Here is a 26,507-nt window from a genome sequence, read left to right as displayed (position 1 = left end):
CGTCGCAGGGTCTAGGAGGTTAAGATTGATGGTGGTGGAGGTGCGCGTGGGTACTGGTGGGTTGGTTCTCTTATTTTTGATGTCATAAAGTCGTGGGAGCCTAGCTCTAAGTCGCAGGTTTCTCTCTTGCAAGTTGCAAGGTGTAGAGTTGGTAAGGGCCATTATGATGGTGATGGTTAGGAGAGTCCAGGCTATGGTCCCACGTGAGTGTGAGAGGCAGGTAGTAGTGTACATATTGTGAGAGCGACAAGATAATGCTTGTATTTGGTGAGTTCGGAGGGGATAGGGGTGCAAATGTACTATCAGTCTAGGTTGGAAGATCCTGTTAGTATCTGTAAGGCGGATATGCTACAGCAAGGGTTCAGGCTTGGGAAGTCCTAATCGTGGCTAGTAATGCCAGTATAGTGGGGCATGGCACTTAGAAATTGACAAAGGCATGAGGCACAACACAGTTTAAAGTGGGCTAAAATTGACCATGTGACACAGCACAATTTAAGGGTGGTCTGAAAGCGACCATAGGGCACAACACAGTTTAAAGTGGTCTGAAAGCGACCATAGGGCACAACACAATTTAAAAGTGGTCTGAAAGCGACCATAAGGCACAATTTAAGAGTGATCTGAAAGCGACCCTAAGGTACAACACAATTTAAGAGTGGTCTGAAAGCGACCATAGGGCACAACACAATTTAAAAGTGGTCTGAAAGCGACCATAAGGCACAATTTAGGAGTGATCTGAAAGCGACCATAGGGCACAACACAGTTTAAGAGTGGTCTGAAAGCGACTATAGGGCACAACACAATTTAAAAGTGGTCTGAAAGCGACCATAAGGCACAATTTAAGAGTTATCTGAAAGCGACCCTAAGGTACAACACAATTTAAGAGTGGTCTGAAAGCGACCATAGGGCACAACACAATTTAAAAGTGGTCTGAAAGCGACCATAAGGCACAATTTAAGAGTGATCTGAAAGCGACCATAGGGTACAACACAATTTAAAAGTGGTCTGAAAGCGACCATAGGGCACAACACAATTTAAAAGTGGTCTGAAAGCGACCATAAGGCACAATTTAAGAGTGATCTGAAAGCGACCATAGGGCACAACACAGTTTAAGAGTGGTCCGAAAGCGACCATAGGGCACAACACAATTTAAAGGTAGTCTGAAAGCGACCATAAGGCACAATTTAAGAGTGGTCAGAAAGCGACCATAAGGCACAACACAGTTTAGAAATGGCGAGTATACCCAGGCCACACAGCCATACACTAATAGTGCAACACGGTTGCAATGATGGTTGGGGTTGTATGCTGGTAGTGAGCTTCTTACCCTGAATAGGTGCCGGCATAATCAGGATGTTGTAGGTAGGTTTCAGAAGGAGCATGGGACCTGGCACTCAGCACTTTATGAGACCTGGACCAATGGTACTTTTGTGGAGAAGGGTGGCAACAGGTGCAGCAGTTGGATGTCTATGATGGAAGCAAGTTCAGTGGCAGGGTTCGGTAGGGGCGAGCGCCTTGCGCCTGCCAGCGGCGAACAGGGGCTAACAGGGCAGCTTCGCCTTATAGTGGCCTTGGGGTGGCCGCCGGCTATTCCGCCTGCCGGCGGAAGTTCCTGGTACTGTGGAGCAGGGACGTGTTGCCTAGCAACGAGGACGAGGCCGAGCCTCGCTTTCATCCCGCATCGCGCCCGACATTTTGTTTTTCGTAATGTCGGCGCGAGCGGGTTGTGAGACAAAGAAGGTGGTGGGCCTGCAAAATGGGGCCCTGCAATGGTGGCAGGAAGGACCCAGGAGGGGTATGATCTCCTACCCGCTCCGAGGGAGTAGAGGTGGGGGCTCCTGCCCGCTCCGAGGGAGTAGAGGTGGGGTCTCCTGCCCGCTCCGAGGGAGTAGAGGTATGAACTCCTACCCGCTCCGAGGGAGTAGAGGTGGGGGCTCCTGCCCACTCCGAGGGAGTAGAGGTGGGGGCTCCTGCCCGCTCCGAGGGAGTAGAGATGGGGGCTCCTGCCCGCTCGCCGGATGGATTCTAATGTGGGCTAACAGGCCAGCTTGGCCTTATAGTGGCCTTGGGGTGGCCGCCGGCTATTCCGCCTGCCGGCGGAAGTTCCTGGTACTGTGGCGGAACGGGTTGAACGGCGCCGTCACCTTTTACGGCGCCGTTTAACCCGTTCCGCCAGGGTTGTAATGAGGCCCATAACGTTAAGACTAGGGGTTAAGAACCCCTAGCCATAACCAGCAGAACCCTGGTAATGCCACATCTTTTAAGCAGAGACTGTGGTATCAAATGAGGTGTCATAGATGCTTATGGTCCATTAGCCTGGTGTGATTGTAAAAGGAGTAGGTGGAGTCTCTGATGCAGGCATCCCTGATCTGATGGGTAATGGTGTCCAGGGCACCTGATAATTCCAAGAGAATACTAAAAAATTGCCACATTCACTGATGCGGTTTCTCATGTGTATATGTTCTGTAGCACCGAGTATACAATAATAATCTAGTGCTAGGCAGCCTCTGGTAATGAATTTGCAGAACAGTTCCCCCGTATATCCAATGAGGGCCTATAGTTGCCTCAGGTTCTCAGGCAAAGTGTTCCATCGAATGGGTATCTCAACACAGAGGGTGCAGTCTCCCTTCAGAATATTCCAGAAGGGATGCGTTTTAAACAAATGATTCAACCAATCATAATCAGCCACTATTTGTGTGCCAAAGGAAACTGTTAAGAGCTTTGGTGACAAGATCTCCACAGTTTTAATCAACAGACATGCTAACCTCAGCATCATTGAAGTGTTCTCTCCACTCTGAAGCTTCAAATGCAACAGAGATTTCTCCACAGGCATGTCCACTCTCATGGCAGATAAGAACATCCTGCGTAGCAAGTATTTCCCAAATTCCCTACCCCGAAATGGACCCTCACAAGCATGTGCTCTCTCATGGCAGATAAGGACATGCTGCGTAGTGTAGTATTTCCCACATTCCCTACCCTGAAATGGACCCTCGCAAGCATGTGCTCTCTCATGGCAGATAAGGACATGCTGCGTAGTGTAGTATTTCCCACATTCCCTACCCTGAAATGGACCCTCGCAAGCATGTGCTCTCTCATGGCAGGTAAGGACATGCTGCGTAGTGTAGTATTTCCCACATTCCCTACCCTGAAATGGACCCTCGCAAGCATGTGCTCTCTCATGGCAGATAAGGACATGCTGCGTAGTGTAGTATTTCCCACATTCCCTACCCTGAAATGGACCCTCGCAAGCATGTGCTCTCTCATGGCAGATAAGGACATGCTGCATAGTGTAGTATTTCCCACATTCCCTACCCTGAAATGGACCCTCACAAGCATGTGCTCTTTCATGGCAGATAAGGACATGCTGCGTAGTGTAGTATTTCCCACATTCCCTATCCTGAAATGGACCCTCGCATGCATGTTTTGTCTGGTGCCCATTTAGGTTATTTATCTTACTGATGAGGTTTCCCACCTGTATGTGTTCTTAGGTGACGAATAAGATCCCTGTTCAGAATGAAACTCTTACCACATTCAGTGCACTTATGAGGTTTCTCGCCTGTATGTGAGAACTGATGGTAAATGAGACCTTCCTGCCGACTGAACCTTTTCCCACATTCAGTACACTCATGAGGTTTCACCCCTGTGTGTGTTCTCTGGTGACGAATAAGATCCCTGTTCAGAATGAAACTCTTACCACATTCAGTGCACTTATGAGGTTTCTCGCCTGTATGTGAGAACTGGTGGTAAATGAGACCTTCCTGTCGACAGAACATTTCCCCACATTCAGTGCACTCATGAGGTTTCTCACCTGTATGAGTTCTCTGGTGACAAATAAGATCTCCCTTCTGAATAAAGCATTTCCCACATTCAGTACACTGATGAGGTTTCTCTCCTGTATGTGTTCTCTGGTGAAAAATAAGACTTCCCTTCTGAATAAAGCATTTCCCGCATTCCATACACTGATGAGGTTTCTCTCCTGTATGTGAGAACTGATGATAAATAAGATCTCCCTTGTGACTGAAAGCTTTCCCACATTCAGTGCACTCATGAGGTTTCTCACCTGTATGTGCTCTCTGGTGTCGAGTAAGCAGTGGCTTCTGAGCAAACCTTTTCCCACATTCAGTGCAATGATAAGGTTTCTCACCTGTATGCGTTCTCTGGTGCAGAGTAAGATACCCCTTCCGAGCAAACCTTTTCCCACATTCAGTGCACTCATGAGGTTTCTCACCTGTATGAGTTCTTTGGTGACGAATAAGATCCCCCTTCATAATAAAATTCTTACCACATTCAGTGCACTTATGAGGTTTCTCGCCTGTATGTGTTCTCTGGTGTCGAATAAGATCTGTCTTCGTAATTAATCTCTTTTCGCATTCAGTGCACTTGTGAGGTTTCTCACCTGTATGTGTTCTCTGGTGGATAGTAAGCTTTCCCTTGCTAGCAAATCCTTTCCCACATTCAGTGCACTTATAAGGTTGCCCACTTGTATGCGTTCTCTGGTGGCAGGTAAGCTGTTGCTTGGTAGCAAATCCTTTCCCACATTTGGTGCAGTCATGTGGTTTCTCACCTGTATGTTTTCGCTGGTGCAGAGCAAACTGCCCTTTCCTAGCAAATCCTTTCCCACATTCAGTGCACTCACCTGTATGTGTCCTGTGGTGCAGAGCAAGCTGTCCCTTCTGAGCAAATCCTTTCCCACGTTCAGTGCACTCAAGAGGTTTGTCACCTGTATGTGTTCTCTGGTGGCAGGTAAATTGCCCCTTCTCAGAACACCCTTCCTCACATTCAGTGCACTCATGAGGTTTCTCACCTGAATGTGTCCTCTGGGGGGAAATAAGCATATCTTTATTCCCAAATTCAGTGCGCTGGTAAGGTTTTTCACCCATATTTTGCCAGATTATTTTGTCAGGTTGATTAATTCCACTGAACCTTTTCCCAGATTCAACAGGCAGATGAGCTTTCCCATGTGTAGGACTTTTCTGGTGACAGAGAGATGTTTCTTCTGGCCGAAGATTTTAAAATACTCGGTGCATGGATACTGTTTGACCATTTACAGGTGTTTCGCAAAATCTCAAACTAATCTCAAATTCAGAACGTCTATAAAATAGCACTCGTTTGTGTTCTCTCAGGAATAGGCACAAGAAACAGTCTTGTCTTACTGCACATCAAGCAATGTTGCTATTATTGCTCTGAAATGCTGGATATGTAGTGTAGCTCTGTGTTTCTGGATGCTACCACACGTGTGTTGAATGGATGAAACCCAGCAAGTATTCTATAGGCTTCTCAATCTCAATTCATGAATAATCTAAAAAGAAATTTGGACCACAAACGTGTCTGCTTCTAAGATGTTAGGAAATTGCACATTGTATCAATGAAGGTTGCCACTGTATTAGTCCAGACAATTTAACAATCAATCTTGTTATGTTTTTGGGACATCAATCACCTATTGAAGTAAAAGGAGAAACACATTATTAGTTTCAGCATGTTCACAGTCGCAGGCATCACTAACAGGCCAACTGGGTCTCAAATATAACATTATTAGCTTCCTGTTTTAGCCTTTTTCTGCTTAGCAATCCACTATTAATAAACTGCTCTTATTTCCAATTAGTGATTTAGGCATTGATAAGCGTGGGTATTCTAGTGTAAATATTGCTTTTTGTTTTAATAACACTAGATTTCAGCTGTTCAGTTGTCATTGCCACTGTTTATTCAATGGTTTCAATTTCCAAATATTGCAGTGCTTACATCAAATTCAATGTTCACAGTCATCCTCTTGCTTTCAAATGCGTCAACTTTGCTTATTGCTCAATCCACAATTGGTCCTTCTTACCTCTTTTTTTCATAAGAAAAATGTGTCTTTCTTTTTGGTCTAGTCTTTAATAATCCTCATCCTCTTTAAGTTTGTTTTTCAAAAGTTCTTATCCTCGATAATCCTTGACATGTGTGTCGCCACAATTTTGGCTTCAAAGAAGGCCATGTATGTTACAAATGGAAAGGACATTTTTATGTCAGCTTGTAAAAGGGGGAGTACACCCACACTTATCAATGCCTGCCCCTCAGTATTAGTGATGTGCATTACTTAATTACTCACATAGTAACTATTAAGACTGTGAAGTGCCATATAATGGATATAGGCCCCCCTCATAGCTGTCGGAGTAGTGGCTCTCGAATGATAAAATGTAATAGAGGTGATATGTGATTCATTTTCATACAGGACCGTTCAGTAGCCAAAAACATGTAGAAAAACAAATCATACAGCCTGGGTGAAGAATACATTTCATGTGGATATTTTAATCATCAGGACAATGCATATATTTTTCTACCATTTTATGTCGTCAGTAATGTACATGAAATCTCGCAATTTCCCAATACAAACAATAAGGGCAGGTGAGCTGACACTGGGTGAGCAGACACTAGGTGAGCAGTTTTACCACCAATCAGGCACCTCGCTTGACCAGTCTATTATGTCATTAGTGATGACCTCCTCGTAACCTTTGTGGCAAATGTATATTGCACCGAACACAAATGTATAACCAACAGCACTATTGAAGAATAAAAGGGCTGAATTGAGATTTAAAGAACAAACACCAGTCTCTTCCAACAGTGAGATAGCAGCACATTTAAACATTGGGGGTCATTCCGACCCTGTCAGTAGGGGGTTAACGGCACAGGTAAGGATGCTGCTGCCTTTGACCCACTACTGCCACATTCCAAGGTCTGACCAGCCGTCCTTAGCGCGACCCGTTAAGGCACCATGGAGCTAAGAACGGGCCGTTATTAGGTCCTTCCCCATTTCCATTGAGCCCTATCGGGGGTCAAATGGGAATGGGGAATGGTTTTCTGAATGTGGACTTAACGGGTCCTCCAAGGTTCGAATGACTCGGTAAATCCCCATTCAGAGATACGTGACCCGGACCCAGGTTTGAAGGCAGCCATGGTGCTGATAGCACCATGGCTACCTACAAACTCGGAATGACCCCCATTGACTTTAAACCCAAATAAACTCCAAACAAATCAATCTCCCCCATAATTCACAGAATGATCAAGTGTGTATCAGACTGATAGAATTACACAGACAGACAGTCCATAAGCTACAGCTTCTGAGACAGAGTTTCTATGAGAAAGGAGATAAGGCTGAAGCACTGTTGGCAGCCAGATTGCGTGACCAACGAGCTGAGCGGAGGGTTTTGGAAATAGAGAACAGAGGGGACTCTCACGCTGCAACAAATGTAGAGATTTGCGAAGCCTTCGCCACATTCTATGAGGCGTTATATAGATCGGAGGTTCAACCTGGCTTAACGGGGACTGATGATTACTCATCCTCTGTTGAAATGCCAAAACTCTCATATGACGAATCCCTCAGCTTTGAAAGCCTGATAACTGAGGACGAAGTTAAAAACGCGATTAAGAAGCTGTCACTGGGCAAGGCTCCAGGAAAGGATGGCTACAGATCCTTGATACTGGGAGAGCCCCGGACTCCTTGGTTTGAGCTCCTGTCTCAGTAATCCCCAAAGAGGGAAGGGACCCTAAGCAATGTGGATCATACCGTCACATATCACTGTTAAACGTGGACGCCAAGATATACACTAGACTCCTTGCGGCCCGACTGAAGAAATGTATGCCACGCCCAATACATGTGGATCAGGTTGGTTTTATACTGGGTAGACAGGGAGCCGACACTATGAGGAAGACCCTACACTTGATTAACGCATCCCAAAATATGATCAGCGACCCTGCCCTTCTGTCGGTTGACGCGGAGAAGGCATTAGACAGGGTTGAATGGGGCTTTTTGATGGCGGTCCTCTGCAAAGAAGGGATAGGCTCGAAATTCAGGGGAGGGATTCAGGCAGTGTATACATCCCCTAAAGCCTCTGTCTTTGTGAATGGGGAATACTCCAGCTGGTTTGAGCTAGGTAGGGGAACACGACAAGGATGCCCTCTCTCAGCCATACTATCTGTGCTCTCTTTAGAACCCTTAGCCCAGAAATTAAGGAACGATCATTGGGTGGAGGGACTGTGACTAGGAGCAATTGAATACAAGGTAGCTCTGTATGCAGATGACCTACTTCTACACATCTTGAATCCCACATCCTCTATACCTAGAGCAATTAGACTAATCAAAGAATATGGAAACCTCTTAGGTTTCAAAATTAATGAGGCCAAGTTAATTTTGTTTCCCCTGCATGAAACTACACAGGCAGATGTGGATAGACTTCCCCAGTTAGGCCTCATGGTGGAAAATGTTAAGCTTAAATATCTGGGCATACAGGTCACAAGGGATATGAACAAACTCTACCGGGTCTTGCGATGGGAAGAGGGAGCAAATAACGGGTCACTCGTAATCGGCCCGTTGTTTGCTCCCTCTCCAATTCCCATTCAGCTCTATGTGGGCTGAAATGGGAATGGGGAAGGTCCGGGCCCAGGTTCCTGGAGGGAGGAATTACCGGGCCCTCCGAACTCGGAATGGCCCAGTAATTCCACGTGATCTGCTGATTTAACACCAGACGGTCCTGCAACTCCTATTTGTGGTTCCATTTGGACACGGTAAGTGTTGCTTTGGTTCTCCCCTGGGTGATATCCCTTTTGTAATTACGCATTAATTGTGATTTAAAATAAGTGAATCTCTTTTTGGAACCCCACACACTTTCCCTGACTTGTGTCGCTGTCCCATTTCTGTGACAGAAATCACGGGAAACCCCCCTCTCTCCACTACTCCATCCTGATGAAGGCCTGTAAAGATTGGATATTACTGTAGCCGTTTATGGCCGAAACACAGTTGTGTTGACTTTTTATCGTCAGTGTTTGAACCTATCCACTTTGCAATTGTCGTGCTCGATAGCACTATGTACTGTTTGTTATAGTGCCCATGTGTTCCTTCTATGGTGTCAGCGCTTGCACTTATTGTCTAAATACTTGCCCACGGGATTGTCCTTGGTTGAGCATCACCTCCATCATTTCATGACCTTTCTCTCTGTTGTAAAACGAGTTTCCCTGTGATTGTATTTGATTTGAAAATTCATCATATTGTGATGACAATGAAATTGTTTGCTGGTAGTAACCATTGCTAAAAAGGTGTGCATTCACTAAAGGGGTGTGTGTGTTGTTTGATTCCTTGACCCTGTTCATTTGTGTGCTATAATGTTTACCTACCTGGGTAGAACAGGGCCGTAACCAGGAGCCCTATTGATTATAATCATCTGGTTTGCGGTCCATTGACCCTTATCAAGGAAGGGTTGGAGAGTGCTCCCTCCCTCAAGCCAGTGAGAGTCACTGACTTTGTGTTAGGTCTCCGAAGCAGAATGGCACAAATGATGACAGAAGATTCAGATAACTTGAAAGCAGGTCAGGCTCTGGTGAAGCATTGGCATGACCAGAAGGCCAACATGGTGGAGCTTACTCCAGACCAGCTAGTTCTAGTTATGGTACCTACAAGGCATATGGCCTTACAGGACAAATGGATTGGACCCTTCAAGGTTGTGGGCAAACTTGGAGAGGTCATTTATTTAGTGGACCCTAGAGTCTATCACACTAACCGACTAAAGGCCTATGTTTCCAGACCAGAACTAGGAGCTTTGCATTTAGAATCTGATCAGGAGGAGAGTGAACCTCTGCTTGCCCTTCTCAGGGGACAACCTTTAGATGGAAAAATAGATGGAGTTAATCTCTCTTCGGATCTGACTCTGCACGAACAGGAAGAGTGCTAAATTCTGTTGAAGCAGTTTGCATCCCTGTTTTCACTAACACAAGGCTTGACCCCTTAGGTCAGCCTGATATACTCACTGGTGACCGTCTCCCTGTTAAAAGTAGGGGTTATGAGATTCCAAAATGGCGGCCGACCTGAGCAGACGTGCTTGACCGGAGCTCCATCTGCCTGCTCGAGGCCGCAACAAAAAAGAACGACAAAAAGCAGAGCCATGGTCCCAGGGGAGCTCGGAACCTGGTGAACAACAGCTGGAGGAATCAACACCTGCAGTGAACTGTCCCAGGAAAGAAGCGGCATCATATTAGCGATTCCCGCCTATCCAGCGACCAAAGTAATTGAGAGGAATCCACCGCGCGCTTCCCGAGTCCGGCGGGATCAGACCGTGCAACAGTAAGAAGGCGGCCCCCTCACCAGCAACGAGAGCTATCCAGAACCGCCACTCGTCAGGAGATCCAGCGTCCCATCAGCGCCACCCGTCAGGATGGACTGCGGCCATAACGAAAGCGGAGCCCAGCAGAGCCGCCGAGGAGCCCAACGGGCAGACTAGCTCTGTGCAGAGACGGGGCCCCCAGGATGAAGCAAGAATACCCGGGGAGAAACGCAGTCGGAGAGAGGAGGGGACGCCATCCAGGTCGCGCACCATGCCCAGCGGCTTACAGAGATCCCGGGAGAGAGACGGCCCAGCCCATGAAAGCAGGGTCACCCGGAGAGAGCCCAAAAAGAGAAGGTGGCAAACCAGAGACCAGGCTCCACGCCCATACAACTTCAGCTGCAGATAACAAAGCGGTATAAGGCACAAGGCGGCAATTGCACCTGAGGCCCCAGCAGAGAATCCACCGGGGAGAAGGAAGAATCACGCCAGATTCAGAGAGAGGAAGCACCAGCCAGAGGCCTGTACATGACTCCTACGAGAAACCACATAAAGAAGCCGGTGAGGTGAGAAGGAGGCACGGGAGGGGCACACAAAGGGGATGAATTATACATACAACAGCCCCGGCATTACCCGCGGTGGGTTCCTAATAAGGAAGGAGGCTCCCCCCTCCCAGCACAAAACAAGACCCCCGGAGCGGGAAGCAGGGACAAACAAGAGAGGCCTACGCCGGGGACAAGAGGGCACCACAAACCCACACCCAGAGGCACTTGTCGGGGGCAAGGGAGCAGCAGCATAACCGCAAAACCCACCCATCCAGTGACCGAAGTAATAGAGAGGAATCCACCGCGCGATTCCCGAGTCCGGTGGGATCAGACCACGTAACAGTAAGAAGGCAGCCCCCTCGCCAACAAAGCGGTCTAAGGCGCAAAGTGACAATCGCACTCGAGGGCCCAGTAGAGAGTCCAGCAGGGAGAAGGAAGCACCACGCCGGAATCGGAGAGGCAGGGCCCGCCAGAGGCCTCCACACGACTCCGACAAAAACCACCGGTGAGGTGAGGAGGAGGCACGGGAGGCCCTACAAGGGGGACGAATAATACACACAACATAACCCACAGAGAGTCCCAAATAAGAAAAGGAGGTACCCCCCCCCTCCCAACACTAAACAAGGCAAGCGGGAACCCCGCAGCGGGAAGCAGGGACAAATAAGAAAAGCCCTCGCTGGGGACAAGAGGGCACCATTAATCTATGCCCAGATGCCCTAGTCGGGGGCAAAGGAGCAGGGACAAACAGCAGACATCCCCATCGACTAACGCCCCCCCCCTCCAGGGCAAAACAAGACAAGCGGAGCCCCTGGACCGGAAGTCAAGGATAACCAAGAGAGGCCGCCGCCAGGGACAAGAGGCTACCACTAGCTAACACACAAAAAGCCCGCGCTGGGGGAAAAGGAGCGGGGGCAAGCAGCAGACCCCCGCCCCCCATAAATCAAGAATCACAAAGCCAGCCGCAGCAAACCCCACTCAGAACCAAACTCCCCTGGAAAGGCGAAACTACAACCATACCCCCCTGAGGGGACTCTAGGAGCAGTGGGGATGTCATACCTACCACAAAATAGGGAGAAGCCCACAATAGAAACTCAGAGAAAAAACCAAATCCAACGGACCACGAACATACCAGATTAGCACACATGTCCAAATCCAGGGGCAGGCAAGCACAACCCTCGGTCACCAAGCAGAAACAAGACCAGAATTTGGAGCGACTCTGGGGAACAAACGTGTCGATAAGCCAGAAGAACACTGCTCAAATAGAAAAAGGCGAAAGAAACCAGGTGGAGGACGAGAACACTGACATGACCACCAAATAAGACATGAAGGAATGGTTTAAAGAATTTCAAGAACAATTCATGGCCTCCATGCACACCCAATTTGAGACGATGAAGGGAGAAATGAAGCAGGCGGTGCAGGAGCTGAAAATAGACATAGGGAATCTGGAGGAACATACAGACATTATGGAGAAAACGGTGCAGAATTTGGATGAAGAAACACAACAGCACGCAGAAGTACAGGAGAGGCTGTCAAGACTTTCCCACTATCTGGAAATCCAATGCGAGGAACTAGAAAAATCGATCCTGCAGATCCAACATACGAATAAAAAATATGGCAGAGATTGTCTAAGACAAAGGGCCTCATTACACGGTAGGCGGTGGACCAAGGTGCTATTAGCGCCTTGGTCCATGCCGGTAAAATACCGGCACCGCCTTGGAGGAAAGGGGAATTACCGCCCTATTCCAAGGTTGGCGGGGCGGTAATTCCCCCTTCCCCCATTGCCCTTCCCATTCCCATTTTTGCCCAATAGGGCATAATGGGAATGGGGAAGGTGCTAATTACGGTACCGCAAATTGCGGTACCGTATTTAGCACCCTGGTCCCTTTGCAGGTCGGTTTTTACCGCCTGCTAAAAAGCAGGCGTTAAAGTACCAAGCCGCAAAGGGACCTCGAAATCAGTCGGTAAGGGTTAACGGTCACCGGTACCATTACCGGTGACCGTTAAACCTTACCTCCTTCCGTGTAATGAGGCCCAAAGACCTCAAACAGGCAGTGCAACAGGTCTTCAGAGACATTTTAGAGGAGGAGGAAGAAGCAGTAATCCAAATTGATAGGATACATAGAGTGGCCCCGCGCCGCTTGGGAGAACCCGGTGCTCACCCCAGATATGTCCTGATCACAATGGTGTCGTACCCACAAAAAGAACAGATCCTGCGGAAAGCTCGGACGTTGGATCACATAAGGATGAATGGGACAGAAATACAACTCTTCCAAGATCTGGCACAGACCACTCTCCAAAAATGCAGGGAGATGTCCCAAATAACAAAAGAACTGACAGCGAGACAAATTCGATATAAATGGACGTTCCCCTTCGGCCTTCTAATCACATGGGAGGGGAAACAACAGAGGATCACCACGTGTGAGGAAGGAGAACGGATCATGAATCTACAGGAGCAGGATGGGTCCCAAAACAACGGCAGGGAAAATATGCAAGGAAAAAGAGCCCCAAGAGGTTGGACCTCTATAAGCACAAAATCTAGACGCCCCACAGAGACACCAAGACACAAATAACGGACGGAAACCTCAAGCACAAAACAAGAACAAAATGACCACCAGGACTCTGACAGGAAACACAGAATCTAAGAGGCGACCACTGGCAGACACACAGCAGCGGCGAGCTGGGACCATACAGAAATCCCAAGAGACTTTTAATGAGGTTTAGGACTCCTCACGCCACTGTTACTCCCGAGTTCGAGAGGGCATGGCGCAAAGGGCTCCACGCCCAAGCTATCATAGGGTCCAGAGCCCTCCTCAGGGAAGATACAAGGGGAGGGGATGGGGGGGGAGTTGGGGAACACAAAGGGGGGAGTGGAAGAACAAAGGAGGAGGACAAGGAGCAATCCCAGAGGGGGGTAAGGGAACCCACCGGCACACATCAAAGACTCCACGATAGACCAAACTAAAGGAGACATAGGGCCTCATTACACGGACGGCGGTGGACCAAGGTGCTATTAGCACCTTGGTCCATGCCGGTAAAATACCGGCACCGCCTTGGTGGAAAGGGGAATTACCGCCCTATTCCAAGGTTGGTGGGGCAGTAATTCCCCCTTCCCCCATTGCCCTTCCCCATTTTTGCCCCATAGGGCATAATGGGAATGGGGAAGGTGCTAATTACGGCACCGCAAATTGCGGTACCTTAATTAGCTCCCTGGTCCCTTTGCGGGTTGGTTTTTAACGCCTGCAAAAGCAGGCGTTAAATTCTCCAACCCGCAAAGGGACCTCGTAGTAAGGCGGTAAGGGTTAACGGTCACCGGTACCATTAACGGTGACCGTTAAACCCTTACCGCCGTCCGTGTAATGAGGCCCATAGAATCATAAAAAGAAAAACAACAGGATGGGGCTGAAAATCCTGACACATAACATCAGAGGACTAAACTCCCCAGTCAAAAGAAAAAAAGTAGAACACCAGCTACAGAAGGGAAAATACGACATATGCTACAAGAGACGCATATACAGAAAAAGAATAAAGGGAAAAACAGCCTGAAAAGATACAGCAGAACAATTCAAGCAAACGATGGGGAAAAGAAAAAAAGGATTGCTGATAGCATTCACCGACTCTCTCAATGTCAAAATTCGAGAAACCCTAGAAGACAAGCAAGGAAGATTCTTAGCAGCGAAAATTCAAATCGAGAACCGACCTCTGACTCTCGCAACAGTATACGCCCCAAACATGGGCCAGGACGGCTACATGAAAGACACTTTGAATAAACTAGAACATTTCTCACAAGAAGAGATGATTTTGGCTGGGGATTTCAATTTGGCCTGGAACGCCAGAGAAGATCGATCGAACCCCAATCTCTCACACCAGGGATCTCCATCACAATCGCTAAAGAACACAATGCAAAAAATAGCACTAGAAGACGCCTGGCGAAAAATCAGAGGCTCGTCACCGGGGTTCACATATCATTCCCACGTGCACGGCACAAGCTCCAGAATCAACTATATCTGGGCATCCGTGAGTCTTCTAGGAAAGATACAAGAAGTTGAGACGGGCCCCATATCGATATCAGACCATGCCCCATATGGATTTCACTCCCAGCCTTCCGCACACAATCGGGCCTATGGCGATGGACTCTACCAAGAGAAGTCATACAAGATCCCGTTATGCGGGAGACAATCAGAGGACACATAGTAGATTATTTCAAACAAAACAACACCCCAGAAGTGGCGAAAGTCACGATATGAGAAGCTTTCAAAGCGGTAATGAGGGGACATTTGATTGCACTCAAAGCACAGAGGGACAGACAATCCTGCAAATGGGAATAAGAACTAGAAAACAACCTAGCGAAGATAAGAGAGGAAATGACAAATAATCACACCTTGAAACTAAAGAGAGCCTACGGACATATACAGGGTCAGTTGGAAGCCATCCGAACCAAAAGAGCAGAGAACCAATTGCTGCACTTGAAGCACTGGTATGCAATGAAAGCAAATAGAGCGGATAAACCCCTGGCGAGACAACTGAAAGGCAAGCAACAAAGGCAAACAGTGAAAGCTCTGAGAGATAACGACGACCAATTGAGAACACAAACGAAGGCCATAACAGAAATCTTTAGAGACTACTACCAAAAACTATATACATCAGACAAAGCTAAGGCGATAGACCAGATAAACTACCTAAATGACATGAATCTCCCAATCATTACACCAGAGGAGAATTCACGACTCAACAAAACAATTACGGCAGAGGAAGTAACAAAGATGATAAGAGACCTACCTTAAAAACAAAGCCCCGGGACCGGACGGCTACACAGCCATCTTCTATAAAACCTATGCGGGCTCCCTTATCCGAGTCCTCACAGAGCTCTTCAACACATTTAAGGACACGTCCAACATCACAATCTCAATGAATGAGTCAAAAATCCTGGTCTTCCACAAGAAAGGGAAAAACCCGGAGACACCAGGCTCATATCGACCCATACCTCTAATAAACCTAGATGCCAAACTATATACCAAAATATTAGCTAACAGACTTATGCTGCTGCTTCCCAAACTGATACACCAGGATCAGTCAGGGTTCATCTCCAACAGAACAACTCACGACAATATAAGAAGAATGGCCCATCTGACCATGAAGGTGGGGATCACAAACACCCCTGCTGCCTTAGTGGCGATAGACGCGGAAAAAGCGTTTGACCGAGTGGTGTGGTCCATACTCTTCCATATCTTGGGGAAACTCGGCTTCGGCGAAACATTCATCAAAATGATATGAGCCAACTATAACTCACCCAAAGCCAGAATCGCGGTGAACGGGGAGCTTTCAGACACAATAAGAATAGAAAGAGGCACAAAGCAGGGATGTCCCCTCTCCCCACTCCTATACGCTATATTCCTGGAGCCGATGCTGATGAAAATAAGAAATAAACCCGAAAACAAAGGCATTACAATGGGAAGAATAATCCACAAAACAGCAGCCAATGCGGACGACATGACAATAGTCCTGGCGGAACCGGCAGTTACACTAACCCCTCTCATACAAGCGATCGATGACTACGGATTTGTTTTGGGCCTAACGATAAACAAGCAAAAGTCAGAGCTAATGGTACTGGCGGGAGACGAACAGGAAATCCATAAGAGAGCAGGGGAGATGCAACTGGGGGTGGCAGAAGAAGGGGTAAGATAACTTGGGGTCACGCTCACCAATACAATCAAAGGCCTATATGCAAGGAATTACCCGACCCTTATAGACAAGCTGAGAAAAGATCTGGAAAGATGGAATCCACTCGCTATCACATGGGGGGCAGAATTGCAGTTATAAAAATGACAACCCTGCCCAGGCTATTATACTATTTCCAGGCAATCCCCATGAAAATCCCTCCCACGTTCTTTAAAACGCTAACCAAAATGATAAACAAATACATATGGCAGAACAAAACCCAGAGACTCTCCAACATAGCACTAACAACTACAAAGTACATGGGGGGCATGGCACTTCCACATTTTCGAAAATACTATGAGGCAGCACAGATGTGGGTCTTAAAAGAATGGATCCCCAACAAATCCGAGAAGACGTGGGTAGCACAAGACAGGGCGGTGGCAAGGAAAACCCTACAGCATCTGTTATGGATAGCATAAGTGAGATCATGAGTGCTTCGCTGGAAATATGGAACAGGGCGACAAAGAAACACTGACCATAAATCCAGCCCCCTTCATGCCAATGTTTGAAAACCCGGAATTTCAACCGGGCACAGAGAAAGGGACATTCCAGAAATGGATAGAATCGGAATGCACAAAAGTGGGGAACATGTACGAAGATAAACAGATTAGAACATTCACGGAATGCTGTGCACTTCTCGGTCCCACGAAAAAGATAGATACAAATATGAACAACTACACCACTGGCTTTATACCCCAAGGATAAGTCAGGCGGCAACAAGACATCTCACTCCATTCGAGACATATATTATGTCACACCCAGGAGACAATAAATGTGTCTCAACAGTGTACAAATTAAACAAACGCCCAGGCAGAAGACACAAAATGGCTTTATATGAAGAGGTGGGAAACAACACCGAGGAGAGAGATCTCGAGAGAACAGTGGGTTTATGTCTGGCAAATAATCCCCAAATGGACTTGGGCGATCCAGACCAGAGAAGCATGGACAAAGATAATGATCCAAAGGCATTATACACCAGAAAGATTACACAGAATGTACAACACTAAACAAAATAAATGCTGGCGGGATGGCGACGCAGAGGGCGCATGGAGGCACATCTGGTGGGACTGCCCGAAACTACAAAATTTCTGGACGGAAATAAAAACCCAAATGCAAGGGATGTTTAAAGGAGCGGAAAACCTAAAAGAAGAGGTATGGATGTGCGGCATGTGGGATCCCCGAGATAAGTCGATGACAAAGACTCAGAAGAGAAACTTCATGGGTCTCCTTACCGCGCCTGGCTAACAATAGCCCAAAGAAGGAAACAGAAATCACCGCCATCCACGATAGATTGGCTACATAGAGTTTGGCTATTCATAGTAATGGAGCACATAACCTATAACATTTAAGGGGCCCGGCAAAACTATCACACTGGGGGCTGGTCCTAGAATATCTACAAAGTGATTACATGCTAGAATGGTGCCCACACAAAATTAGAATTTTAGACATGTTTACATGAGGAGACAAGACCCGAAGGACATACCCTCTAAAAGATATACAATTACCACCGGTGAAGTGAGAGTGGGGGGGGGGATAAGGGATGGAAGGGGAAGGGACAATGTTGTAGTCCCACTGTTTCTGTTTTAAACAATGCAATAAAAACAATTTAAAAGGAAAAGCAGGGGTTACAGAATATCAGACCATGTAAGAACTCAGATAAAGGAAGAGGTCAAGAAGATGCTGGATCTCGGGGTAATAGAGCCAGCTACAAGTCCATGGGCTAGTGCAGTTGTACTAGTGCCAAAGGTAGGATCATGGATTATAGAGCTCTTAATGCAGTCACCACGACTGATGCCCATCCTTTACCAAGGACAGAGGTGCTGGTGGACAAACTTGGTTCAGCCAAGTACCTCAACACATTTGACCCAACATCAGGCTATTGGCAAATAGCTCGGACAGACCATGCCAACGAGAAAATTGTGTTTTCAACCCCAGGAGGAGGTTATGCCTTTTGGACTATAAAATGCACCTGCTACATTCCAAAGGATGGTGAATCGTGTTCTGAATGGGATGGAGGACTTCTGCATGGCATACTTGGATGACATTGCAGTGTTCAGCCCTACTTGGGAAGACCATCTTGACCATATGTTTTGCAGGCTCTTGAACAGGCCCAACTGACCATAAAGGCTAGCAAATATCAGATTGGTCAGAGTAAAGTGGTCTACCTTCGACATGAGGGAGGAGGAGGTGAAATAAGGCCATTGTCTAGCAAGGTACAAGCTTTACAAGACTGGGCCACCCCTAAGACTCAAACCCAGGAGTGGGTTTTCTCCATTCTAAAGGTACTGTAAACCTAAGAGGACGTACCTCTTGTTGTGTAGCCTTGCTTGTTCTCAGTTGAGACTTGTCTTGGTTGCCTTGCAGAGTTGCTTGCATCTTTGCCTTAAACAAGTCTAAACAGCTTGTGGCCTTTCAAGTGCTCTTTATTTCCACAAACTCTTTTGAAAATGTGTGCAAGACATTTATTCACCTATCCGAAGATCTTCAGCTTCTCTAGACTTTGCAAAATTAACAGTAGATTGCCTGATTCCCTGAAAGACTCTTCTACCTCCAACTAGCTGCATTTACCTTTCCCCAGGAAAGGGTTAATTCACTTTGCATTGGAGGGTTTTAAAAGTACTTACCAGTTTATGGAATGTTGTGTTAACCTATGTTTTCGTCCTATATCTAACCTTTGCACAAAACAGTATTGCTCTAAATGTACCAGTGATAAATCAATCTCCACAGTGTCCTAGCTATTTAAGTCACCTCAGGGTGTAGGAAGTGTCTGTGTGCCATCCCCAATGGTTATCAACTGATTTAAATCAACTGAAAGTGTGTTTTGAAGTATACTTAAAAGTTACATGTGATTTGCTTCCTTCTGGAGAAGGCTTATATAACCGGGCCTCATTATGAGTCTGCTGGTCCGGTAACAACGGTGCTGGTAAGCTACTGCGAGCGGGTGCCGTTCAGCCTGCCAGGTCTGACCTGGCAGGCAGAACGGCACCCGCTCGCAGAACTTGACGGTTGCATCGGCCTCAATCCCGAATGGTAACGGTGCATCCGTCCCCCACATTCCCATTGAGTCCAATGGGACTGGAATGGGAATGGGGAATAATTTATTCTGGCACCCTGCAATGGGGAATTACCGGGACTGTCGGGGCTGTTATGCCTCAGTGAGTCCCCATTGCCGGGCGCCAGAACAGAAATGACTCCGGCGGCAGCCGTGCCATTTTTACCGTCACGGCTACCGCCGGACTCATAATGAGGCCCATCTGTTAAATTAATAATTATTTAATCAAGAAACCTTAAGTGTAACTGTTTATTTGAATACCTGCTACTGTGAAACTCTATTACAAACTTACTGTTCAAATTGACCCCTCTTGAGATAAGCCTGGCGGTTCGGCCACACTACCAACCTGTGTAGTTCAGACTTATACCAAAGGTTGGGCCGCTATTGCCAGGAGGTCAAGGTTATGGTAGTGCACCCAAAGGGTACTGCATGTAATCTTGCCTAACGGTAGAATGAAGGGGACGGAAGCCAGACTGAAAACGAGGAAGAAAAGGATCAGTGACCAAGGATGAAATCTGAGAGTACACATGATGCTCTAGTAGAGAGATAGGGTAGAAGGGGTTAGGACGGATTTTAGAAACAATGAGAGGATTAGCTGTGGGGTTTTTCAAGATAGGAATAATAGTTGCGTGCTTAAAGAACATAGGAAAAACAGAGGTAGAAAGAGAAGTAGTAGAGAAAGAAACAAGGTAAGGTATAAGAAGAGGGTAAACCTTAGGTATAAGAGCAGATGGAATTGGATCGATAGGAGTGGCAGTGGGATGGGCTTTGGCTAACAAGAGAAGTACATCTCTGTTGGAAACAGGGGCAAAGCTAGAAATGAAAACAGAAGGGGTGGGGGAGAAGGAGGTAAAGTGGTTGGGGGAAGAGAGGCTTCAATGTCTTGACGAAGAGAAAGAACTTTTGAAGAAAAGTTAGCAAAATCAAAGGCAGACAGGGTCGAGTTAAGAGAGTGATCAGGAGAGTGAGGGGAGTGCAACCGTGTAAGAGTTTGAAAAAGATGCCTGGGGTGGGTAGATTGGGTGTGAAGAAGATCATAAAAGTAGGCACGCTTTGCAGAGATTGGACAATTGTCGTAGAGAGTGTGGTAGGAGAAATAGGAAGAGTGATTAGATGCAGTTTTTGATTTGCGCCAGTGCCTCAAGTCGGCGAACAAGCCATGCTACACCATGAGGCTACTAATCTGAGTTATGTATCTATGCTGGGGTAGATGTATCTGCTCTGAGTCCTACATCTATACTACAACCCGTACACCTGCTGCGTACCTATCAGTAGCACCGATCCTGTACCTATGCTAGAACACAAATACTCTCATTGTGGAATGCTTATGTTGCGCTTGAAAAGCCATCTGTTCATTATTCTGTGTCCAGCATAGATGAGGGGGACACAGAGAAAGCTGTTTTTTTTATTGCAACCAGATCAGTTTGTCAAGCTATGGGTTGTGTCAGAGGCGAAGGGGGGGGGGCAGAGATTCTGGGATAGCTATATTTGGCCTGGATGGTAAGGCACATTTGTCTGTACCAACCCCTAAAAAATGTTTTTTTTCAAAATTACATTTTAATCAATGTATATGGATAATGTGCTTTGAAATACACATTTTTACCCACATTTAAAGTCTTGTTAAGGGGCTGGGATTGCTTCTTATGCTTCTATATTCGTTGTGACATGGGGCCACTTTGAGAACCTTTTCCAGGGCTACTTATGGTACCTGGTCCAGCGCATGGCACGAGGGGAGGAAGAAGACTAGAGAAATGGAAGAGGCAACAGGCAGGGCACAGGCAGGCAGGGCAGGAGACATGATGCCTAATAAACAAATAGCAGTGTGTACAGAGAGACATACATATATTGCAGCAGTTATTTAGAGGGACATACATATATCACAGCACCTGTTTACCTTTTATGGTCTGTGATTCTTACTTTTGCTAAACACGACGACACACCAATAATGTATTCAACCCTGTGGAAAGCAAACATTATACAATTAATTCATCTTCATACTGCAAGCATTTATATGATGGAGAAAATATATAATCAAAATGTCCAAAGAAAGAGCTGCGTATCTCATCCTCCACCCTCATAACCCGCTCTCCATCACATACACAGGAGAAATGCTTAATAGAAGGTTTGCGTAGGAAAAGCAGAGACAAGTCAACATTTCTCCTAAAAAAAACTCCCTTTGCACTACAAGGGTGTGGAATAGCCATACTGCTTCGTTTTCACCATACAGCATTTGAGATGTAAATGAGCAAGAGAGAGGGCAAGAAGCCTCAGGAATAAAACCACTGCTCAGAACTTCGCAGAGTGACTGAGGATACCCGAGCTGCATCTTCACCAGCAAAGCCGGACTACAGAGCTGGTAAACAGACATACTCAGTGCTGAGAACAGGCCCTGTGCCTATCCTGGGGTAGATGTACCTGCTCTGTGTCCTACATCTATAATAAAGAAAGTAAACCAGCCTTGATGCCTGCCATTATTAGATCAAGCCTTGAGCCTATGCTGGGGTAGATGTACCTGCTCTGTGTCCTGCATCTATAATAAAGGTAGTAAGCTAGCCTCGTGCCTGCTATTATTAGATCAGGCCTTGAGCCTATGATGGGGTAGATGTACCTGCCCTGTGTCCTGCATCTATACTAAAGGAGGTAAACCAGCCTTGTGCCTGCTAGTATTAGATCAGGCCTTGAGCCTATGCTGGGGTAGATGTACCTGCTCTGTGTCATGCATCTATACTAAAGGTGGTAAGCCAGCCTCGTGCCTGCTATTATTAGATCAGGCCTTGAGCCTATGCTGGGGCAGATGTACCTGCCCTGTGTCCTGCATCTATACTAAAAGGCAGTAAGCCAGCCTTGTGCCTGCTATTATTAGATCAGGCCTTGAGCCTATGCTGGGGTAGATGTACCTGCTCTGTGTCCTGCATCTATAATAAAGGTAGTAAGCCAGCCTCGTGCCTGCTATTATTAGATCAGGCCTTGAGCCTATGCAGGGTAGATGTACATGCTCTGTGTCCAACATCTATACTAAAGGTAGTAAGCCATCCTCGTGCCTGCTACTATTAGATCAGGCATTGAGCCTATGCTGGGGTACATGTACCTACTCTGTGTCCTGCATCTATGCTAAAGGTAGTAAGACAGCCTCGTGCCTGCTATTACTAGATCAGGCCCTGAGCCTATGCTGGGGTAGATGTACCTGTCCTGTATCCTGCATCTATACTAAAGGAGGTAAACCAGCCTTGTGCCTGCTATTATTAGATCAGGCCTTGAGCCTATGATGGGGTAGATGTACCTGCCCTGTGTCCTGCATCTATACTAAAGGAGGTAAACCAGCCTTGTGCCTGCTATTATTAGATCAGGCCTTGAGCCTATGCTGGGGTAGATGTACCTGCTCTGTGTCATGCATCTATACTAAAGGTGGTAAGCCAGCCTCGTGCCTGCTATTATTAGATCAGGCCTTGAGCCTATGCTGGGGCAGATGTACATGCCCTGTGTCCTGCATCTATAATAAAAGGTAGTAAACCAGCCTCGTGTCTGCTATTATTAGATCAGGCCTTGAGCATATGCTGGGGTAGATGTACCTGCCCTGTGTCCTGCATCTATACTAAAAGGCAGTAAGCCAGCCTTGTGCCTGCTATTATTAGATCAGGCCTTGAGCCTATGCTGGGGTAGATGTACCTGCTCTGTGTCCTGCATCTATAATAAAGGTAGTAAGCCAGCCTCGTGCCTGCTATTATTAGATCAGGCCTTGAGCCTATGCAGGGTAGATGTACCTGCTCTGTGTCCTGCATCTATAATAAAGGTAGTAAGCCAGCCTCGTGCCTGCTATTATTAGATCAGGCCTTGAGCCTATCATGGGGTAGATGTACCTGCCCTGTGTCCTGCATCTATACTAAAGGAGGTAAACCAGCCTCGTGCCTGCTATTACTAGATCAGGCCTTGAGCCTATGCTGCGGTAGATGTACCTGCTCTGTGTCATGCATCTATACTAAAGGTGGTAAGCCAGCCTCGTGCCTGCTATTATTAGATCAGGCCTTGAGCCTATGCTGGGGTAGATGTACCTGCCCTGTGTCCTGCATCTATACTAAAAGGCAGTAAGCCAGCCTTGTGCCTGCTATTATTAGATCAGGCCTTGAGCCTATGCTGGGGTAGATGTACCTGCCCTGTGTCCTGCATCTATACTAAAGGTAGTAAGCCAGCCTCGTGCCTGCTATTATTAGATCAGGCCTTGAGCCTATGCTGGGTAGATGTACCTGCCCTGTGTCCTGCATCTATACTAAAGGTAGTAAGCCAGCCTTGTGCCTGCTATTATTAGATCAGGCCTTGAGCCTATGCTGGGGTAGATGCACCTGCTCTGTGTCCTGCATCTATACTAAAGGTAGTTAACCAGCCTCGTGCCTGCTATTATTAGATCAGGCCTTGAGCCTATGCAGGGTAGATGTACCTGCTCTGTGTCCTACATCTATACTAAAGGTAGTAAGCCATCCTGGTGCCTGCTATTATTAGATCAGGCCTTGAGCCTATGCTGGGGTAGATGTACCTGCTCTGTGTCCTACATCTATACTAAAGGTAGTAAGCCATCCTCGTGCCTGCTACTATTAGATCAGGCATTGAGCCTTTGCTGGGGTAGATGTACCTGCCCTGTGTCCTGCATCTATAAAAAAGGTAGTAAACCAGCCTCGTGCCTGCTATTTTTAGATCAGGCATTGAGCCTTTGCTGGGGTAAATGTACCTGCTCTGAGTCCTGCATCTATACTACAGGTAGTAAACTAGCCTCATGCCTGCTATCATTAGATCAGGCCTTGAGCCTATGCTAGGGTATCTGCACCTGCTCTGTGTCCTGCACCTATAATAAAGGTAGTAAACCAGCCTTGTGCCTGCTATTATTAGATCAGGCCTTGAGCCTATCATGGGGTAGATGTACCTGCTCTGTGTCATGCATCTATACTAAAGGTAGTAAGCCAACCTCGTGCCTGCTATTATTAGATCAGGCCTTGAGCCTATGCTAGGGTAGATTAACCTGCTCTGTGTCCTGCATCTATAATAAAGGTAGTAAACCAGCCTTGTGCCTGCTATTATTAGATCGGGCCTTGAGCCTATGCTGGGGTAGATGTACCAGCTCAGTGTCCTGCATCTATACTAAAGGTAGTAAACCAGCCTTGTGCCTGCTATTATTAGATCCGGCCTTGAGCCTATGCTGGGGTAGATGTACCTGCTCCGTATCCTGCATCTATACTAAAGGTAGTAAGCCAGCCTCGTGCCTGCTATTATTAGATCAGGCATTGAGCCTATGCTGGGGTAGATGTACCTGCTCTGAGTCATGCATCTATACTGCAGGTAGTAAACTAGCCTCATGCCTGCTATTATTAGATCAGGCCTTGAGCCTATGCTCTGGTACCTGCTCTGTGTCCTGCATCTATACTAAAGGTAGTAAGCCAGCCTCGTGCCTGCTATTATTAGATCAGGCCTTGAGCCTATGCTGGGGTAGATGCACCTGCCCTGTTTCCTGCATCTATACTAAAGGTAATAAACCAGCCTTGTGCCTGCTATTATTAGATCAGGCCTTGAGCCTATGAAGGGGTCGATGTACCTGCCCTGTGTCCTGCATCTATACTAAAGGTAGTAAGCCAGCCTCATGCCTGCTATTATTAGATCAGGCCTTGAGCCTATGCTGGGGTAGATGTACCTGCTCTGTGTCCTGCACCTATAATAAAGGTAGTAAACCAGCCTCGTGCCTGCTATTATTAGATCAGGCCTTGAGCCTATTATGGGGTAGATGTACCTGCTCTGTGTCCTGCATCTATAATAAAGGTAGTAAGCCAGCCTCGTGCCTGCTATTATTAGATCAGGCCTTGAGCCTATGCAGGGTAGATGTACCTGCTCTGTGTCCTGCATCTATAATAAAGGTAGTAAGCCAGCCTCGTGCCTGCTATTATTAGATCAGGCCTTGAGCCTATCATGGGGTAGATGTACCTGCCCTGTGTCCTGCATCTATACTAAAGGAGGTAAACCAGCCTCGTGCCTGCTATTACTAGATCAGGCCTTGAGCCTATGCTGCGGTAGATGTACCTGCTCTGTGTCCTGCATCTATACTAAAAGGCAGTAAGCCAGCCTTGTGCCTGCTATTATTAGATCAGGCCTTGAGCCTATGCTGGGGTAGATGTACCTGCCCTGTGTCCTGCATCTATACTAAAGGTAGTAAGCCAGCCTCGTGCCTGCTATTATTAGATCAGGCCTTGAGCCTATGCTGGGTAGATGTACCTGCCCTGTGTCCTGCATCTATACTAAAGGTAGTAAGCCAGCCTTGTGCCTGCTATTATTAGATCAGGCCTTGAGCCTATGCTGGGGTAGATGCACCTGCTCTGTGTCCTGCATCTATACTAAAGGTAGTTAACCAGCCTCGTGCCTGCTATTATTAGATCAGGCCTTGAGCCTATGCAGGGTAGATGTACCTGCTCTGTGTCCTACATCTATACTAAAGGTAGTAAGCCATCCTGGTGCCTGCTATTATTAGATCAGGCCTTGAGCCTATGCTGGGGTAGATGTACCTGCTCTGTGTCCTACATCTATACTAAAGGTAGTAAGCCATCCTCGTGCCTGCTACTATTAGATCAGGCATTGAGCCTTTGCTGGGGTAGATGTACCTGCCCTGTGTCCTGCATCTATAAAAAAGGTAGTAAACCAGCCTCGTGCCTGCTATTTTTAGATCAGGCCTTGAGCCTATGCTGGGGTAGATGTACCTGCCCTGTGTCCTACATCTTGACTAAAGGCAGTAAACCAGCCTCGTGCCTGCTATTATTAGATCAGGCCTTGAGCCTATGCTGGGGTAGATGTACCTGCTCTGTGTCCTACATCTATAATAAAGAAAGTAAACCAGCCTTGATGCCTGCTATTATTAGATCAGGCCTTGAGCCTATGCTGGGGTAGATGTACCTGCTCTGAGTCCTGCATCTATACTACAGGTAGTAAACTAGCCTCATGCCTGCTATCATTAGATCAGGCCTTGAGCCTATGCTAGGGTATCTGCACCTGCTCTGTGTCCTGCACCTATAATAAAGGTAGTAAACCAGCCTTGTGCCTGCTATTATTAGATCAGGCCTTGAGCCTATCATGGGGTAGATGTACCTGCTCTGTGTCATGCATCTA

At 47.0% G+C, this 26,507-nt stretch overlaps 1 protein-coding gene and 1 long non-coding RNA gene across 2 annotated transcripts in view; both read right to left on the bottom strand.

The window, feature by feature from the left end:
• Positions 1 to 3,241: 3,241 nt before the first annotated feature.
• On the bottom strand, positions 3,242 to 5,614 carry LOC138551493 (zinc finger protein 84-like). The gene has a single exon (XM_069642490.1). The coding sequence runs from the start codon at positions 4,872 to 4,874 to the stop codon at positions 3,447 to 3,449; it is 1,428 nt and encodes a 475-aa protein (XP_069498591.1). The 5' UTR covers positions 4,875 to 5,614; the 3' UTR covers positions 3,242 to 3,446.
• Positions 5,615 to 21,283: 15,669 nt separating this feature from the next.
• The window catches only part of LOC138551525 (uncharacterized), a 132,454-nt gene continuing 127,230 nt past the window's right edge, over positions 21,284 to 26,507 (bottom strand). The window contains exon 3 of the long non-coding RNA XR_011295247.1: positions 21,284 to 21,330. This is a non-coding gene — a long non-coding RNA (uncharacterized lncRNA). The remainder of the gene's footprint in view (positions 21,331 to 26,507) is intronic.

Source organism: Ambystoma mexicanum, chromosome 1q, assembly GCF_040938575.1.
Source record: "Ambystoma mexicanum isolate Mex_15411 chromosome 1q, UKY_AmexF1_1, whole genome shotgun sequence".
In the NCBI taxonomy this organism is placed as follows: Eukaryota; Metazoa; Chordata; class Amphibia; order Caudata; family Ambystomatidae; genus Ambystoma; species Ambystoma mexicanum.
The sequence above is the reverse complement of the archived record's forward strand: the minus strand, read 5'-3'. Positions and strand labels throughout refer to the sequence as shown.